At 34.3% G+C, this 20,502-nt stretch overlaps 4 protein-coding genes across 4 annotated transcripts; 3 read left to right on the forward strand and 1 right to left on the reverse strand.

Annotated features, from left to right (window-relative positions):
• Nucleotides 1–3,066: 3,066 nt before the first annotated feature.
• LOAG_05484 (hypothetical protein) lies at nt 3,067–3,387 on the forward strand (the record flags this gene model as incomplete). The annotated part of the gene is made up of 1 exon (XM_003141021.1): nt 3,067–3,387. A coding segment is annotated over one exon (321 nt), but the record flags the coding sequence as incomplete, so codon positions are not given.
• A 3,357-nt stretch (nt 3,388–6,744) lies between these two features.
• On the forward strand, nt 6,745–11,828 carry LOAG_05485 (hypothetical protein). The gene is made up of 9 exons (XM_003141022.2): nt 6,745–6,917; nt 7,022–7,087; nt 7,387–7,492; nt 8,039–8,219; nt 8,445–8,576; nt 9,311–9,459; nt 10,287–10,405; nt 10,604–10,773; nt 10,955–11,828. The coding sequence occupies exons 1-9, from the start codon at nt 6,755–6,757 to the stop codon at nt 11,534–11,536; spliced, it is 1,668 nt and encodes a 555-aa protein (XP_003141070.1). The 5' UTR covers nt 6,745–6,754; the 3' UTR covers nt 11,537–11,828.
• Nucleotides 11,829–12,977: 1,149 nt separating this feature from the next.
• Nucleotides 12,978–13,649, reverse strand: LOAG_05486 (hypothetical protein; the record flags this gene model as incomplete). Its single annotated transcript, XM_003141023.1, has 4 exons — nt 12,978–13,053; nt 13,253–13,347; nt 13,376–13,533; nt 13,631–13,649. 4 exons carry the CDS (start codon nt 13,647–13,649, stop codon nt 12,978–12,980), a joined length of 348 nt encoding a protein of 115 aa, XP_003141071.1.
• Nucleotides 13,650–14,270: 621 nt separating this feature from the next.
• On the forward strand, nt 14,271–19,818 carry LOAG_05487 (DnaJ domain-containing protein; the record flags this gene model as incomplete). Its single annotated transcript, XM_003141024.2, has 16 exons — nt 14,271–14,477; nt 14,701–14,767; nt 14,900–15,001; nt 15,409–15,610; nt 15,865–15,993; nt 16,073–16,194; nt 16,429–16,626; nt 16,751–16,852; nt 17,033–17,290; nt 17,566–17,745; nt 17,994–18,197; nt 18,367–18,485; nt 18,667–18,834; nt 18,927–19,027; nt 19,331–19,539; nt 19,684–19,818. Exons 1-16 carry the CDS (start codon nt 14,317–14,319, stop codon nt 19,816–19,818), a joined length of 2,457 nt encoding a protein of 818 aa, XP_003141072.1. The 5' UTR covers nt 14,271–14,316.
• Between the last annotated feature and the right edge of the window lie 684 nt (nt 19,819–20,502).

Raw genomic sequence — 20,502 nt, forward strand, 5'->3', positions numbered from 1 at the left:
TTTTATTTTTTTTTTGTTTTTGTTTAAGTAAGCCCAAAGGCAGTAGATAATTCTCATTTAGCACTAATCAGCTTTGCAACCTAATTGTTCATTTAAGATAATTTATTTAAATTTAATCCATACTTTAAATTCAACAGAATTTATGTCATCAACGAAATTCGAGTTCATAATTTAAAATAAAAGGATATTACTGCAGGATAGTTTGCAACGTTGCTCTGTAAATCTTCCTTCAGTATATCAGTGCTAGTGGCAATCTACTGATAAGTTTGAATTTTCGCTTCACTGAAGGTATTTCATGTCAAGTGATATAGCCCTGAGTAACCTGACTAATTAGTGTAATGAATGTATAGCTTGCCAGATGTACACAGGATAATTTGACAAGTCTCAACAATCGACCATCCCCTCTATCCCAGCAATCTCAGGATCATCCCACACGAAACTTTTCATTTGAGTTAGAACCACAGCCTGAAACCATTCCAGAAAATCCATCTTTCCCCACATTTAAAGTTGTCCATTTTTCTTTTTACAACTTGGTTTTGTGCATGGCCCAACATGTCTTCGTCGATATAACGATCACTAGGATTGCGAAAGTAGGAACACGGCCCGAAAGAGGCTGGGCCAAGGAGAGTAACCTTCGCCAAGAGCCTTATCACATCCATCCCTCAACAGATCGATCCTCCATCCCGTCTCTTGCGCCACATGTCTTCCTCTTCCCCAATCTCCCCACGACCAAACAATCGTCCCCTTTCTCCTTCCATCCTTTGGGATTGGCACCGATTCCCCTCCCTTTCCTCACCCTCTGTTGTGCTACTGCTTCTGCTAACATTGCAGTTTGATATATTTATCATTATAGCCTACCCTACCATTGCCACCATACCATACTTGCCCACCAGCCTGTTCCTTTTACTTTACCCACTTCAACAGTCTACTTTTACCTCATCCATTACCTTACCTGTCTATCCTATCCATAATCTCTTCCAACTATTCTACCTGCCCACTTTGACATTAATGCGGCCGACATAGTCATCCCTTTTACAAAGACTATATGCCACGCACATTTTTGTTCCTGGACTTATATTCTATACCAGGTAATTTCCTGATATTTCCATATATCACCTGTCTTATGACTTATATTAATCACTTTTTCTTGGTACACGGGTGACGATATTCTAGCCCTTTGACCGTACTATTTGGTGTTTTAGTTCAATGATATGCATTCCAACAGTTGTCCATCTATCTTTTCATTAATGACTTTTCTGTCTACACTGTTTATATTGTTTTATTTGGTCACTAACTTAGCTTATTCATTTATCCATTTTTGTTTTTTTTTTTTTGTTAGAAAAAAACCTTTAATAATACAAAAATGTCATCATTTCAGGTCGCTGTTGAAAGCTTAGAAGAAGCTAATTTGTAAAATTAAGAGAATTATAATCAGTTGGGATCATTTTTAAGTTTTCCCTAAATATTTTATTAATAATTGCTTTAAATTGCTGTATTTATTTTTTTTAAAAATTATCCTGGTACTAATTATCAATAATTATTAACGATTGTTAATTAACTTGAGAACACTGTAATCTGATGGATTGATCGTCTCTCTTGCTGATAGAATTATTCAAAGATTAGAAATATTTTTAAGATTAATTTGCATAATTTCAAATATTAGTTAACATGCTATGGAATAAATGTATTGTATAAGTAACGGTAGAAGTGAAGGCGGGGGAACCGAGAGAGGAGAGAGCGGAAAAGATTGAGAAAGAGTGACAATTTGGTGGGAAGTATTTGGTTGCTGTGCAAACATTATGTATGGATTGGAGACTGAATAAAAAACCTGTTTGATGTATTGGGTTCTGTTTGGGTAAGTTTCTACCTTTTACTTACCTGAATTCTCCAGAACGTCTGTATTAAAACACTCCGTCCTATCCTAATAATATCTTTCCTTTCCTGTTCCTCTTCCTCCCTCTTATATTTCCCTTTTTTCCACTCCTCCTCTTCATAATACTTCCTTCAAGAGTTGCTTGGGTTTTGCCTATGCAGTTGTCTCTTTATTTTTCTCATGTTTCTCACATGCTTAAAAAAATAATTTAAAAAATAGGGGAAGGGAGAGAAAGAAAAAGAAAGAAAAAGTGAGAGAATACAGCCAAAAATTATGTACCATAATAAATGCGACAAACTGATATGTGACAGATAGTAATTCTCGTCACAAGTCTAATTTGTAAAATGCCATCATCATCTACTGGAAGCAGACTTGAAAGGTAAGATATTATGCCGGGGGGTTTTTTCCACCTTAACTAATTAATTGGACGACTTTAGACAAGGAATGACTTTCAAATTTTCAATGTTAATGCATTCGTTTCTATTTCAAGAGGTCATTTCCTGATTTTTTTTAAATTTAAAAAAATTTAAAAAATTAAAATTAGAATCAATTTTAAATTTAAAATTAAACCTAACCTGTTGAATGCAGTCTTATTGATCTTCCAATAGACTTCTTGACCATCGCTTCAACATGAATAAATTCTGTAATTAATTATCGGAATAATGCAACGATCCCTTTTGCTTCCCCATATAGTACTTATGTGAATATTCCTTTTGTGATTACTCACTTCTTCATTAAATTTATAATTCTGTATAATTCTCAAATTTTATATGCAAAATAATATACTAACATTTCTATCGTACAGTTGTTCTCTATTGAAAAAAAGAAGGTTCAAATTATGCAGATGCAGGTGAAGTGAAATGATATGAAATGAGATTATGATGCATTTCAATTGAAATAAAATATTCAAATTTATTTAATTGTTCTTTTTCCCCTTTTTTTTTTCCCAACAAACCAATTTGTTGGATTGCTTTATAAAATTTTTAACATTAAAAAAAAATTATAATTGCAAATTTCTCGTTTTTTTTCCCTCTCTTCCTCCCTCCCTCTCTCCCTTCCTTCCTTCCTCTCTTCCTTCCTTCCTTCTGCTTCCTTCATATGCATCGTTGAAAATTGGTGATAATAAATGCTATGTTGTTGTTTTGTTTTTCGTCATGCTTATTACTGATATTTTGTTATCATAGTGATTGTTAATGTTGTTGTGTGTTCCATCTACTGGTTGTTTAATTGAGGAAAGGAAGAATTCTCTTGCTTTTTCTTGCTATCTTTTGGAAACGAATCGCACACATCACCATCCAAATTATACATACACACACACACACACGTACATACATACATACACATATGCACACACACACACACACACATACACACACACACACATACGTACGTACACGCCATATGGTGACATTTTCATTTCATTTCATTCCATTTCATTTTGTTCTTTCGACATTTCCTACTTAGACTGCAATTCTCCCGTTTTCCGTCTTATTGTCGCTGTTGCTGCAAATATTGCTACATCAAAAGGGAACCGAATGATTTCTAAGTTCGATGCTATCAGATGATTTGAAGAAAGGAAAAGTTATTTACAAACATTTTCATTCTGAAGAGTGATGGATGGATGGATGGTAAAGGAAGAGACGCATTCGTTTAGAGGAAAAAAATGGAACGAATTATAATAGAAGTTATGGATTTTCGCTATTTTAGTATGAAATTCCTTGCAGTATTTCCAAAGAGATTATTGGTTAATTTTATTTTGCAAAAAAGTGACTTAAATTTTAAATATCGTTCCTCTTATCGTACTTTTTTTTTCCTATATCAAAATTAGTTAGAAAATGAGCGCTGTTGGTTTGGTTGGTTAATGATGATAGAAAAAATTCTATCATTTAGTTGCGAAATTTTGCGTAAATGATAAATGGATGAAAATAGTATATCATTTATTAGAAGTGTCAAAATATAGAGTTTTTGCGCGAGAAGGTGACCGCAGAATGCCATCCTTTTACAGTAACTGTTTAACGTTCCAAACGATTTCTAAAAAAGTAAGATAACGGACATCTTTTCAGTTTAACTGAAAAACTTTTCCTTTTTTTATTTCTTAAAAAATAATGATAATGATGATAAGAAGCTAAAAAGTTCGGGAAGAAAAATATGAAAGGTACATTTGACAGGTATGTAATGAAAGTTGAAAGTTAAAGAGTAGATTGAAGTAATTAAGTGTTGTGGAAGTTTTTTTTTTCCATAAAATTCCTCAAAATCCCGGGTCATTTGATGACGTAACATTTCATTCCCGTTTTTATCATATGCAAACATCGAATTGAATGAAAATTAAAAATCGATGCTAGCAAATGTTTTTCCATACTCTTTACTTCTCTTATTCGTCCCTCTATTTGCATATGTCTGTGTATGGGTGTGTGTGTGTCTGTGTGTGTATGTCTCTGTGTATTTGCATACACACTCCGACACACATACACAGTTCAAAAACAAGAAGGTAATTTGTACCTGTCGAGAACTGTTTTAAAAGGAAGCATGACAAAAAAAAAGAAAGAAAATACTGACAAAGTAATGATAAACAACAGAGCGAAAGGGAACGATTACTTTACGTACATTACGTACATTACCCTTTAAAATGTGAAATTGATGGATCTTTTTTTTCCCTTCAAATTTTAATCAGATACACTTCTATCATTTTGTGTATCTTCTCCCATCGTTGTTTACTTCTGCCAGGTAGTTAATTAGGTAATTAGTTTTTAATCGAAATCAAAAGAAAGTCCAATCAGAAAACTTTTCTCCTTCCTTTCCATCTCCTTAAAAATAATGATAATGATAGTAAGTTGATTATTCGAGATAGTTAATTAGTAAACTGTATCTAAATGATTTGATTGCAATTTTAAATTACAACTTCTTTTTAAATCAAACTATAATAATGGTTTTTTCCTTTCTTTTATTGAAATTTATTCTTACAAATATTTACTTCTTTTTTAATTAAAGATTTGAAAGGATAAATATTGGCATTTTTCCCTCTCTTTCCTGTTTTCTTTCCATCTCTGCGAAGCTATCTATGACTTTCCCTTCACTAACTTAGAAAAACTTTTCTCCTTTATTCTTTAGATTTCAATTTTTTTCGTTTCATATTTATCATCAATGATGTTATATGTATATGATTAGCTTAATTAAGTCAGAATCGATGATAGTGTAACGACTGAGCTATTGCACATGTTGAAGAAGACATGAACATGAGTAACTGCTATCACTGTTAGATAAAATAGCTACTGATTATCACCATCATTACCTGGGTTAGATCATAAGATTAGATTCAATCTCGATAATGTTTGCTTTCTCAATTCTTAATTAATTTTAGTCATCAGTGCCATTTTGTAAAAATGTTTGTTAGTTAATTGCAATATCGTTAACTGTTTCACCTGCCTTTTGTTGATTCATTGGAGGTTTTTATATTGAGGTGATTTCCTTTACAACTATTTTGTTTTCAATACCCTTTAAATTTCAGGCGTATTCAAGTATTAGTTCATTTGGTACTTAATTATTTCCCTATTCAATTTAAAACTCATTTGTTTTGCTTTTTAGTACATTTTTGGCTCAGTCAGTTTAACTTTAAAAAGCAAATGGTTCAATTTTAAATTTTAAAAGCACTTTTTTCCTGTTTCAAATTACTTGCTTTTGCATCTCCGCGAGCTGCACTACTTAATCACCATCATCAGAAATCATCATCGTCATTACTGTTATCACTGTCGTCATTATCGTTATTATCATTATTGCCATCGCCATCGTGGTTATCGTTGCGGGAAATCTTTCAATTTCTTTTCCTGCAGCAAGTATTTCGGTCATAATAAGCAAAGGTTGGTTTAGGAAATGTAATTCCCTCAGTCACTCTATCTTTCTCTTCCCCCTCCTCTGTCATTCGCGTGTTCACTTTCTTGCAGGCATTTTCTTGGAGAACAGATTTATTAATGCTGTCAACGTCATTGATGATGACAATGATGACGACGACGACGAGAATGACGATGACGATAATGATGATGATGAGGATCACGCTATGTTTGTGGCTCCTCTTTCTTTCTTTCTCTCAAGCTTTGTTATTTCTGCCCTCTTTCCTTCTTCTTTTTCATTCTGCTCACAATTTTTTCTCTTTTTCCATGAAAGTCATTTTCCCATCGTTTCTTATTCTTTGATGATGCTCTCTTCTATAGCAATTCTCACTCGTCTTCTACTCCTTCTCCCTCTTCCTCCTTCTAACCTCTTCCTTTCCCAACCAGGAAACCTATTTTTTGAAAACTTTTTTCCCAACAGCTGCTCTTCCTCCTCGTCATCTCTACCCCATCCCACCTCACCTCACTCCCCCGCCTCTTACCTTACCCTTTCTCCCGGCATATGTAACATTTGGTTTCTTGAGTTTCTTTTCCCGGCTAATATTATCAAATAACAAATTATTTGTTATATGAGTTGTTATCAGTTGCACCTGTGGCACCATTGCTATTCTTATCAACGGATTCGTTGCTTCCTTCATCTTCGTTTTTCCTCATAACTTTATCACTTCTAGTTTACATTTAAATGAATGTGTTTCTACCATACAATTGATTTGCAATGTAAATAAGGAAATTACAGGTCCTTTTAATAGCAAACAAGTGGTTCATTTTCTGGATCATTTATCAATACAATCATATTTACATGGCATTTTTATTTTTGATAATACCATTTTCACGCCACGATAGCACTGTGTATCTTATGGATCATTTTTAAAAGCTCCGAGTATTTTACGATTTCATCGTTATTGACGATCTGTGTTTGTACTGCATTTGTGATCGTTTCAGTTATTCGTATTTTGGAAGGAAGGTGCTGATTGTTGTTATCAGTGATTACAGGGCAATGGACCTGGGAGAGGGAATGTGCATGGTATGTGGCGATCGTTCGGCTGGTAAACACTATGGCGTGATGGCATGTTACGGTTGCAAGGGCTTCTTCCGGCGAACCATCCGTTCCGGACAGTCATACACCTGTCGTTTTATGCAAAAATGTTCCATTGATAAAGGTTAGAATTGTTCACGTATTTGAAGAAACGATGTAATTAGCGACGGTATAATAAAGTTCTACTCAGTAAAAACACGGTTTTTGTTCATTACTTTCATTTTTTAGACCAACGTAATGCTTGTCGATTTTGCCGATTTCAACGATGTCTGGAAGTAGGCATGGAACCTGATGGTAATACTTTGTCAATTGTTTATGTTCCTTTCAAGTTAGATAATTTTTAAACGTTCCAATAAATGTATAACCTTTGTGGAAACTATAAAACATTGGAAGTTAAAAGACCATTCTCTGTCACATCAGTGATATATATCGCATTGTGCTGGTTATTCAGAGAGTAGAATATGTAACAGCAGTGTTTAGTGTTGCTTCATATTTTATCAGTGACAGCATTGAATTTGATGCGTTATTATTGTACTAGATAAGTATTTGTCTTTTTCCTCGTATTGGATAAATCTTCTATCTTCATATTCCAGCAATTCGCCCTGACCGTGATATTATCGGGAAGCAGAAAAATCCACGGCGAAAAAAGCTGAGACGTGAAGATAGTTTGTTGCCATCACCGGGGGCTGACTCGCACTGGTAAATTGTTTTTTTTTTTTTTCTAAAAGGTTCATATCATCCAGCAATGATATATAACATATGAAACACGTAGTGCGTACATTGGTTGCAATGGTAATACTGGTCATATATCGTATATTAATGTGTTTTTCAAATCATTTAGTTAAGTCATGTGATGTTTAATGTATTCTGAGCAGAATTAAAAGTCTCATGCAAAATTAAGGAGAAATCAGCTCTCCTTTTCGCTTCCCCACCCTTTTTCTTTTATGACAGTCCTATCGGGTACTGTTTTTAGTTTGTTCTTTTCTGTTGGACCTCTGCAAGACGACAATTTTATGTTGGACCAAATTGAAAACTTTGTTCCAGACAGCGTAGATTAGACATAAGGCAGATATATTAGATATAAGCATTATTATAATAATTGATAAGAAATCCTGTTGTTCAGTCTGGATAATAGCACTATTAATCTTAAGTGAAGCATTCAAAGTCTTGTTTCAAAATTGCAGAGGATATCTCAGAATTTAAAGGAAATTGTTTTTGTTTCACTTCGAAGAATGTGAATTTCAGTTCGCAACAAGAAGATGCCTTACTTACCTACCTCCTTGACACCGAGCTGCAAGCAATGAGCTCGATCAAACGGCTTTCGGTGGCAACACCGATTGGAATTGCGAGGGTCAAAGCTGATCCAGATTTGGAATTGAGTGGAATTTTCCAGAATAAATACGTTCTAGATAGCGATCGTTTCGATGTAAGTTTTATTATTGCAGGGTCCTTATTTTACCAGAATAGGGATAAAAATAAATATAAGCATCTGTTATATGGTCTGAACTCTCTTTTATACATGGGATTATTGAATAAGTCTACTGATGGTATTCTCATATGCAGTATAAACTAATAAAGCGCATGAAATGACGACATATGAACTTGAAAATACTTATAAGTATATATTCCTAAATTATATCTAGTTCTGCAGATGTGTTATGAAGCAGGACGTACGGCGACAGTAGAACAATTATCCCAAGCAGTACGACGATATATCGGTGCAGCAGTTGATTGGATTGATGCGCTGTTCTCACTCGTCAGTCTGAATGAATGCAATGAAAAAGTAGGGATATCGATAATCTATTATTGGGATATCAGTAATAAGATATCGATAATGTTCATTTTTCTAAATACGAAATTCGTAATTTACTTTCGGGAATATTGGCCGAATTCGAATGGAACATTAGTTAACTGATTAAATCAACTTTTCTAGTAAACAAATGACATCATGTATTAGGTACTATTTAAGGAAGAATAATATAGTGCTTTTTAATAATATAGTGCTTTTTCTTACTTCAGTACATTCTGAGTTGCATTCCAGATACCGGGAAAAGTTTCTTTTATCTATCGCGAGGATTGGCATACTGAATAGGAGAATCACCTCTGAGGAAAATCTTCATATAAGTTTATATGGCATGGCAAACTTCTAGGACTAGTTAAATTGGAAAAGAATATAAGAACAAGGGAAAAGTGTATGCAATATACATCATTTGTGAAAAAAAAAGGGTTTATGAATTATGAATGATGAGAATTACACTATACAAAGATATTTGTCGAAAAAGTTTGAAGATATGATGAGGAATGTATAAATGTAAACAGGAGAAAATACAAAAATAAATTCAAAGGAGGCTAAACATTATATATATATATATAGATAGATAGATAGATAGATAGATAGATAGATAGATAGATAGATTTGGGAAACGGGTGAAAAGAAAATGTATAAATTAGAGATACGGGGTGCACAAAAACATATAAATTTAAATGTTCTGTTCGGCAATCAAATTCACTTTACAGGTTTTTGTGCTGAAAAGTTCATTTGCTGCATTTTGTGCATTCACTCAAGCTGCGCGAACGGCACAAGCGACATCCGATCCAGATTTATTGTGCTTGTGCAATAGAACTGTGATTCCGCGACAAACACCTAGACATTTGCTTGAGAATAAGTAATACTTTTTGTCATGGATAATTCAGAATTCAATGAGGACAATATGCTTTAGTAGTTATGTGTATCTTGTAGAAGAAGAGAACTGAGGAAGAAAGATATCTTTTATGTTCTTTTCTCTCATTCTGTCTTTTTTCAATTTCGCATATTTTTTTTAATTTTAATTTTTAGTCGTAGTGGAAGTTTTCAAGATCTACGAAAAAGCATTTGCTCTTCTTTTCCAGTTATCCAAAACCAGCTGTCTAATAAATTGCTGCAGTTCATCTGCTAAAGTATTCGTCGTGAACTTCATAGTCTGGCTGGGAAACGTGATTGTAAATTTTTTAGGGCCTTTACTGGAGCAACGAATTAATTCAATAGAAAAGGAAAGGGGTAATTACATTCCATAAATGTGAATATAAGTGTGTGTAACAGATGTCGTAATGATCAATAAGTTGTCAGAGGCAGCTGTTTCACGGATAGAAGAATTATTTTTTTCTAAAAATTGCTTTTCAAAAAGGGGACTTTGTTAATATTTTCTAATTACATCTTTCACATTAAATGTGAGGAAAAAGAACGGAGTAATGTCCTGATCTTTCGAATTCAAATGATAAATTGCTGTGATGCAGTCCTTGCTGTTGACTGCTTATAAATTCACGTTACTTTAATATTATTTACTGTTTGCCCTATGGAAAACAGTTTCTGTGTTTCTGAGTTATGATTTGGTGTGCGCTAGGAATCACGCAATCTCGGAGCAGTGATCTTGAGTTTCTTCTTTGAAGGGGTCTTAATTGTAGCAGTCATGGAACAAACATATGATAGTTCTGAAAGGGTACTGATTTGTTGCAGCTTTTTATCCAACAACATGGCTGCTCGAATACTGGACGAACTGGCACAGCCAATACGGAAATTGTTACTTAATGAAGCTGAAATTGTTTCACTAACAGCGCTTGTTCTTCTGGATGCTGGTAATTTTTTAAATTTAAAATCCATCGTCCTAATGCTGTCGGTTATTAGAGACTTTATTATTGCTCAATGTGCCCTTTATACATGTTGTCAAGTATTTTATTATCGTAATATTTTGCGGCAGTGTTAGAACATTGTTGTTTTTCACATTATCATATTAAAAATTTGTCCATTTTTGTTAGTAACATGATTTATTGCAGATGCACCAGGTTTAAGCTTGGAAACATCGCAGACCTTAGGAACACTACGAGATCGTGTTCAGCATGTGTTATTCCAGATGATACGCGATCGTGTGAGTTCTGCGGAACAACCAATTTCTGCTGCTATATCGCGTTTTGGCAACATACTTTTGTTACTACCACCATTAGCGGTAAGGAAGTTTTTTAATAATAGTTAAAGAAAAATGAAGTGTGGCTGATGGATTTATAAAGTTAATTAAAATAGCTTTTGGTGTCGTATTATGTATTATCTGGGAACTGAAGAAACGAGAGCACATTTTAGTTTCCGATTAAATTCATTAAATATTTCGAACAAATTATAAATCATTCTAGAAAATCTCCTCGATTTTGTGCGAGAATGTGCAGTTTGCTCGAATGTTTGGCTGTCAGACCATAGATCCATTGTTGATCGAAATATTTGTGGATTCACCTGGTGAAATAATCCCATCACCAACAGCTAGAGAACGTGCCGATGTTTCCACGCAAACTTTTCTACAAGCTTCGCCACAACAGCAGACGTCATCAGCGGATGTAGATGACTTAAGTTCGGTTCATCTAACACCGCCACCAACCGCTAACTTATCAACGTTATCACCTTTATCAATACCCAATTCTGGATCAGTGATGCATGGTCGTGTGCAACAACAGCAAGTAATGTCTGGTAGTGGAACGTCACCATCACCTCATCAACCTCAGCCGCAGCGTGTTACTCCAATCATTGTACCGCCTGGACCCAATACCTCATATAATTTTTATTTCCCATACTCAGGGCAGTTCTCAGTTTCAGGCACCTATCATGCCCAACAACCACCGTCTGCTTCGGCTACTGGTACCTATGTTTCACAAGCAGGAATATTTGATACTGGTCATTCTGCTAATCCTGCTGATGTCACTAATACTTTCCGTTATCTGTAAAATTGACGAGCAACTATTCCAAGTAGAACTGATTATCTAGTGCTATGGCAGTCTACCGTTTGAATAAGTTGTTTTGAATATTAAAAATTTACTGTTTGTCTAAGCATTCAAGAATTTTGTCTTGTCTAGCTACCGCATTCATTTATTCCTGAAAAGAATTCCCCCTTTAACGAATTAGATTTAAATCACCGTTGAAGAGAAAATTTTAGATTCTAGCTTAAATACATTGTTCAAACACTGTTAATTTTTCTATCTCTGTTTTTTCCGTTGTCCTGATATATTCCGTTTCTTATAACTTCATTTCCTAGTCTGTGCTTGATGGAGAAGGGAATAGCTCTAAAAGAGGAACGCCATAAAATATGAATATGATGATTAAGGTCATGTGTTGCATTGGAATCCAGCAATCTATCAAAGTGATGGTGAATTCAGTAGGGAAATATTTGTTTTTAAATCTAACTTCTTTCCAATTTCAAAGTATCTTTTAGATTCGCTCTATTTGAAAGAAGCGTGACGGTAGATTTATCAGATTTCACAAATCCTTTTTATTTTGACAATCCTTTTTATTGAGAAGGTAATAAATAATTTATTTTGTTATCATAACACAAAATACATATGCGATACATGTCTGTTTATGCATGTCTATGATGTTCCGCACATCTTTTTTTCTTTAGTTTATTGATTGGATTTATTCTTACTGATGTTGCTTTCCATCCTTTTTCCACTCACATACATGTCTCTTGGTATATACAGGTCTGCAACTAATCCGGTGAAGATTTTTTCTCATTGTTCATGTTTATCAAGTTGTTATCATTAGTAGTTGCTATCATTATCATTACTTCGTCATATTGATACTGGTCTAGATCAAATTTTGACAGCTGGAACTAGCCGGTCTGTCCTGTACAAGTAAACGAGTGAGCAACGTTTATCTCTTTTTCCTTCTCATCTCCATTTCCGCTATTCTACCTTACAATTTTTCATGCTTACGTTTTCATATGGTATTTCGTGTAGTATTTGACTTTATGTTGTTTTAAAATTTTCCTTTCACTGATTCGCCCAATGCGTGGTTCTTTTTTTGTTTCAACAAAATATATACCTCATTTTTTTTGTCGTTTCCATTCAGTTTGTGTTAGTGAAATTGATTTACATAATTGTTGTAGACATCTAATACATTTGCCATCACTCAATTATTTGTATTTAATGTTTTTTTTCTTTTCGATTATTGTTGCCTTTAATTTTCATTTTTATATTGTTTGAAAGGGGCTTTGACGAAAATTTCCGAAATCTTCGCTTCTTAAAAAAACAAAAATTTCTGTTATGTTCTTTTTATTTTCGTATATTTCGTATAGTGTGAAATATGATGAAAGAACTGGTATTGATGTTTTTCCACACTATATCAATCGGTGAGAAGGAAAGAAAGAGAGAAAAGCCCTTTTTTCGGATACTACTTGCCGTCGTCACCTGATGCAGTTGATAATAATGATGACGATGATAAAAGGGGTGATGGTAACTGCAATCTTCTAAAAAAAGGCATTTTATTATGACACCTTATCATAGGTGGAGCAGTGGCTCATCTAGTTCAAGGAGAAGGAGAATGAATAAATTGGAGTATTAACCATTGCAAAAAAACGGCGTAGCGAGTACTCGGGAATTTCAAGCCGATTTGGACTCTTTTCCAAGCTGTATGCCGGTATCGCATGAAAGAATTTTCTTTTTTACCTCTTGTTAAGTTTCAATGAACCGTTCTCGACATCTGGAATAACCAACCAGATCTGTGAACTCGTCATATACCTACCTTTACTTGTACATGGGACCTGAATATGAATCTACAGAAGAACTTACAACGAGAAGTTCCACGTGTGCGAGTACGTCTGTCGGAATGCTTTCAATTAATACATTGCGATGTAAAATTAATAAAGAATTAATATAACACATATTAATTGCAGCAGTTAGATAACAAATATCACTGGAGTTGTAGGACAATGTGAACACGGGAAGCCCTGCAATACAAATTTTCAGAGGCATAATGTGGTTAAGGAATCTCATCAGATTGGGAAATTTCCTAGTCAGTGTTTAATTCCCTCCCTTTAGTCGGACCTAGGCCAATATCACCCATCTCTCCCCTTCCCTCCCCGAAACTGACATGATATCCTCTCCGAATTTGAAGCAAAACGTTATTTAGACACTACAAGAATTGCTGGGATCGCTGTGAAAAATTGTCGTATAAGTAAGTCATTATTCGTTGTTGTCCTGGGGATTGGTGGTTTTATTCTTTCTTAGGTCTTCTGCTAGTCTAATTTTGGGCGCTGAATCTCTCTCAGAGGTTCTTCGATACTTTCAACATAATATTTTCATTGGGATATTAGTCTTCTATTGTTAAGGAAAAGCAGAATAAGCATGAGCGATTTCGTCCAAACACATGATTTGACCAGATTTGATTCAAATATTTGCTCGGGAAATGAGGATTCACCTCCATTCTTTTGATGCTGAATAAGGTCTGCATTGGCCAATTAGGTGATTAGTGGAATTAGTATCTGAAACCTATGCTTACGTGAGGACATTACAGTGGTCGTACGGACATCATCATTAAGATCGCCGAAATGGCGGGGTCTACTTCCTTGTTATTGCTTTTGTGGGAACTGTTCAGGAATTATTGCTTGGAAGGAAGCTTAGTGAGGACTATCGAGGCTAAAATTGTGCAATGAATTTTGTTTCTTCAACTTTAAGAGAATTTTGCAGGAAAAGATCTGGTTTCCTTGAATGAGCGATAAAGATTGAATGATATGAATTCACTGCATTTACTGTTGGCCTTAACACTGTCATTTTATTACGTAGATCGGATAATTTCAACAGAATTTGAGGATCCGTATCAAGTTTTGGGTATTCCGCACAAAGCTACCATCAAGGAAATCAAACATGCTTATAAAACACTAGCTAAAGAATGGTGAAATTTTCCTCTTTTTCAGTGTAACGAGAGATTCTTTGTGCGAAATACAAATAATTCCTGAATCTGGAAAATAGTAAATAAGTGAGTCAGTGGCCTAATAGTCGATTAAAAATGACCGCCTGATATCGTACCCAAGCTATGAGTAATAGTAATATATATATATATATATATATATATATATGTTTAAAAGTGGACATTATGCGTTGAAGAATGCTTTCAGGCACCCAGACAAGAACGAGAAACCGGATTCACATGAAAAATTCATGGCCATCACACGCGCTTATGAAGTACAGTTCATTGTTCATTTTAATTATTATCTGTAAGAACATACTGTCCTGAATGTTTTCGAAAACACGTAGTTCAGAACACACGTTTATAGGCAATACGTTCACGGTTGAAATTTACGTTCGGCTTTTCAGATTCTCTCAGATCCATTGAAAAAGGAGCGCTACGATAAATTTGGATCATTTGATGATCCGCCATCTAGTCATTCATATACGCATCATCCATTTGATGATTTGGTAATTGATTGTTCATTTTCTAAGCAATGGTATTACAATTCAAGAATCATACTGCTTTTATGCTTATTTAATATATGGTGGGAACAAAATTGACTATTTTCGCCTTCTACCAAATTTATTTGGCAAACAAATGTTACACAAATGATTTTGTACTTAGTTTTTTCCCATCATTCGAGCTGTAAATAGGTGGTTAATTGAATGATTACGAGTGGTCAATTTTGAAGTGGCAATTTTTTCTCATATTTGAGCTAGCACCATTTGTACATCAGCTAATTCCGACATAGTATATAATTCGGAAAATTCTTGATATAAAATGAAGTGAATTATTATTCATAAAGCAAAATTACACACTAGGACTAATTACCAGTACTTTTTATTGAATATACAGTTATTCAATTTTGTTTCAGTTTGGCTTCGGTTTTGGTGGTTTCGATAATGGCAACTCTTTTTTCCAAAAGCACCGTGTCTCGATGCGGACATTTTCGCATACATTAATGGGACGCAGCTATTTTCAACCAATCATAATATTTGCATATTCCGGTTACTGCCAACTTTGCTTCCATTTGGAACCTATTTGGCAAAGTGTAGTGAACGATCTTGAACCACTTGGTAAGATTTCTCATTGTTCATTTAATTACTAATTTCTTCTAAAACAGTTTTTTCGTTTATATCCTTCATTGCTTCTGTCGTATTTCAGAGAGATATTCCCTTTCATATGAGTACAGAGTGATAGCAAATAGTATTGTACGCAAAGAGAGCAGCTTTTTTCGATAAGTATCATGTTTTTCTTTCGAGATTAAAGAATTCGGTTTTGCATGGAGTTATTGAAATTTCGACAGTACGTTTACAAGGTTATGTTGCAGGTTATGGCATTGGTACAGTTAATGCAATTACTGACAGTAATTTATTGGAAAAAATGCGGATCTCGCGGTTACCGTCTATTGTTGTGGTTGTCGAAGGACGAGTTATTCATTATCGAGGCTCGATGCAACGTAAAATATATTTTTTTTAAAAATTATATCTGTTTCTGTGAATCCTTTTTAAGAATAGCATTAATGGCCGTATTTGCAGCACTTTCTGCCAAGACCGTTCGTGTTTTTGCACGTGATGTGATCCCAAATACCTTCTTACTTAAAGTTACAAATCATGATGGCTTGCGACGTTTTATTGATCAGTGGCAAACTTCGAACAGGGTATGTTCCTTCTGTTCATCTGTGTTCCTTTCAACTGTAGGTCTAAACCGGAACACCGAACACTGTTTGGTGTGGAATGTTACATTTTCACATACTGAGTCCTATGTTCTAATACTTTTTCCTGGATTAGTGGAATTTTTTTTTTTTCAGCACCTGGTGAGAAGTAAAACTGCGTAATTTGTTAAATCTCACACAGTCTTTTTTCTTATCTGAAATTCATCTTTGCTTTTACAGATTTCTGTTGTAATCTTCGGGAACAAAGAGAATCCTCGAATTCGTTACATGCTTACTGCAATGAAATACGCAACTTTTGCTCGATTTGCTTATGTATACCTGAGCGATCAGAGTACTGAAATTGTAAAAATGCGACAAGCTTTAGATATTACATGTTTCAATTGTGAAAATATTCTGATTTTCAACGATTTCCCCCAAGTAAGTTGGAATTAATGGGAAAATGTTTGTCTCGTTTGACTGAATGAAATTTGGATGTGAGTTAAATTTTACGGTTTTAAATTGAATTAATTTACATTTTGAATAAAATACTGTACTATTGCAGGAAGGACCGGTTGCTCGTCTTTCAGTTAGCAGTGGTCAACAATTTCACATCGACACTATAGGAGAATTTATTGAACGAAATAAACATCTCACTCTACCAAGGGTGTTTCTCTCGTTTGAAAAAAATCTTTTTTTTAGAATTACGTTTATTAGTCTTTTTTAAGCAAATAACGGGACTACTTGGAAGGAGAATAGTAGCTAAAAATTTCAGATTTAGAGTTACTATTCTGCATTTATCTTTATGCAAATATTTTATTTTTACCGTGTATGGAAGTATTTGCAGCTTTCGAGTCAGTCTTATTTCGATGATCTTTGTCCGATCTCATCACGAAGCTCGCGAAGCTTTTGTGTTATCCTTATGGCGACAGATTCATCCAGTGATCTGTCGCAGATTGCATCATTTCGCAACTTCGTTCGCAATAGTAGAAGTGATTTCAAGAGTGAAAGATTGCAATTTGCATATGTTTATGTCACCAAACAAAAAGAATTTGTTATGACTTTCTTTGATGGGTTATCGCCAAGTGAACGATCTTCTTTGCAGGTTAGTTTTTTTACGGTAGTACTTCAAGTGAGAAAATATGCAAACCTCCGGTCTGATCTGTTAGCATTACTTATCAATTTAGATGCCTCACAAATGGTGATATGAATCGTCGATTCATCATCTATCAAAAAGGCTGCGGAGGAAATGAGTAGAATAAATATCAACCTTTTCATCTACAACTGAGGAAGAATTACATAGATTCTACTCTCTCTCAAGAGTGTGCATGTTTTGTATGAAAATTGATTTTCTTAGTATTTCGAAAACTGGTTTTGTAGGAAAATGGACACGGTTTACTGATTCTTTGGCGTTATGATCAGAAGAAAGTTCGTTTTGCTTGGTTGAAAGAACGCTGGTTAATAAAAGAGAGCATTAATGAAAGTGACCTTCAATTAGAACTGGTAGCGTACATAAAAGGAGTCACGAAATTAGATTATCAAGCAACTCTTAAACCAGTGGTATATTTTTTTTCGTTTTCATTTTGTGGACATATGATCAAAGAACCTCAGTTCAGCAGTCACTTAAATACACCAATTTATTATTAAGGTTTTTCCCAGTCACGGTTCACTGTGCTACCTCTGGAGCCAAAATTTTCCATTTATTGTTTTGTGTCTGCCCCGTAAAGTCTATTTAAACCGAGCTTTCCTTCTGGAAAATTACCGAAATATAACTAAATTTGACGGCTTTAACTCATTCTTTGTTGCAGTTAGATGAATATCGACCATCATGGTTTACTCGCATTTCACGTGCTGCCGTACGAATGTTTGAAGCTACATGGTTTAGTTTGACTAAGGAAGAAACTTTACCGTTGTTGAGTGCTGTAGGAACATTACTGATCATCTTTTTTATCGGTTATGGATTGAGTTACGCAAATGCACTAGAAGAAAAATCTCGCAATTATGTTTCACAGGTTTATTGATCATCCTTACTCGGTCATAATGTAAAATTCATAAAAAATATAACAACCATATAGCTTTCTAAAGATGGTGGAAGTTCAAAAAACAATCCCTTATTTTTTGTGTAAGTCATTTACTATGACTTCTCTGAGTGAAATTGATCAGCTTTATCTTATATTTCAGGAAATAAAAGATAACAAACAAACCGTTGATGATGATGACGATCAGTGGCATCCCGAAGATCCGAGTGTCGAGTCTGGAATTAATAATAACCGACTACGAGTACATAGAAAACAGCGAAAGTAAATTGATTTTGCCACTTTATTGTCAAAGGAAATGATTGTCTTGGTTTGCTTATGAGTTTTGAAGTGTATTTCAGCCTATTCTCTGCAAAGCTACCATTCGAATTTTTTCCAATCTAAAATTTGTTTTTCTTGTTTGGAGTTTTTTAAGATTAGTTAAGAAGTTCAAATTCTTCCCTAGAATAATGCGCGAAATGGAACCAATGATGCATGAATTGAGAGCAGAAACATATTTTGGAATGATCAGACTCCTGAAGCCTGGATGTCGATCTATTGTAGTTCTTGTTGATGAACAGTCAAAGGATATTTTGCTACCACAATTTGCCAAGCATGTTTGGCCATTTAGAAAGTATGACTTTCTTATGCACGATTTTTGTATTGCATTTGTTCGTTACTGTTCTATCATTGTGATAACATGAGTAACATGATGTCATTTTTTAGCAACAAAACATTTTCATTTGGCTATTTGATGGTGGAGAAAAACCTTTCTTGGTTCCGTAAACTTCTAGAGCATACACTACCAGCTGAAAGTGAACAAACAGGTGAAGTTTTGAAATTTTCTTGTGATCTCTTTACTGCGAATTGTATTACTGTCTTATTTTGTAATGCAAATTTTTCATTTTTTAAACATCATCGTCCTCACCATCAGTCCGTCAGCATTGTTTGGTTTGTGTTGTGTACTTGCTTTTACTGACGTTTCAAAAAATCGGTTATTCGCTCTCATCCTAAAAAAAGTGGAATAACAAGGATGGTGCGAAATTAAGCAATTACAAAATAAAACAAGCATCATAGCATTTCTGTTGTTATTTTATCTCCCAAATTGGAACTGTTAAATAATTTTATAGACGGATCATCAATGTATGAACGCTTGAAAAATATAAATCCTCGTAAAACGCTGGGAACTGTGCTTGTGCTCTGTGGTTGGAAATTATATTTCAATATGTATCATCCGATGCACACATCGCCTGGGAAAAAACATTTCCTGGGTTTTGATGATGATGGTAAAGATTGTAGCAGCGAAGATTCTGACATTAACGAAGCATCGCGCGAGGAGGTTAGAATAAAGCCAGTGTTGTGATGCAAAGCATTTTATTTCTAATTCAAATATTTTTTAGTTTAACTTCAAATGTTTTCGGTGTCTTAATGTTGTTATTCACTTTCTCAGAATGTGTGATATTGAATTGTTAACTGATTTTAGATCCAGACCCTGCGCAAAGGACAACATCTAAAATTGGAAGACGTCCTAAAAGGTCTTCCGAACTGGCTGGATCGTTTGGTAGAAGGTTCTATTAGACGATATTATGTACCTGAATGGCCTAATAATCTGCGATGATTTTCTTTTTTTATAAATATTACTCACTAAAGGATATATTTGTCATAGTTATATGAAGGATGAATTAGTTTTTTGCTTAGTTATCATTTTTGTTTCCTAAGTTTTAAAATCATTTTTTTAACGTAAAAACACTTCGGTTATTAGTATTCCAGCCTGTGATTAATGCTTCATTGTGTTAGTGTATGTAGGAATTGAATAACAAGTAGGTTCTTGGTGAACAAGATTTAATCAGCTATAGTATTTTGAACTGATACCTGCAGACTAATGCTTCAGTGAATATCAGCGGCAATGGGAAACAAAACATCAATGGAAAATTAAATGAATTAAAGAGTAAATATAATGATTACTTCTATTGAGTAGAAGGAATGCTCACTGGTCAGTAATGAATATTAACAGTTCAAAATACTATAGCTGATTAAATTTTGTTCACCAAGAACCTACTTGTTCCTAAGGCTTTAGAGAATCTCATTCGTTTAAAGAGTTTTGGTGCTTTTCGGATATCCTTATATTTACTTAGTTTGTCATACTTTCAATAAGTTGGGAAGCTTTGCATTTTGAGATGTTTATACTTCGTGGTTTTTCTTGGTTTTTTTTTTTTTTTGCTTTTATATAATCATGTATTTTATTTCCTCTTGTTACATTACTAATATGTATACATCTGACCATAGTAGCATTACCACCCTG

The sequence above is a fragment of the Loa loa genome, assembly GCF_000183805.2.
Source record: "Loa loa unplaced genomic scaffold supercont3.29, whole genome shotgun sequence".
Lineage (NCBI taxonomy): Eukaryota > Metazoa > Nematoda > Chromadorea > Rhabditida > Onchocercidae > Loa > Loa loa.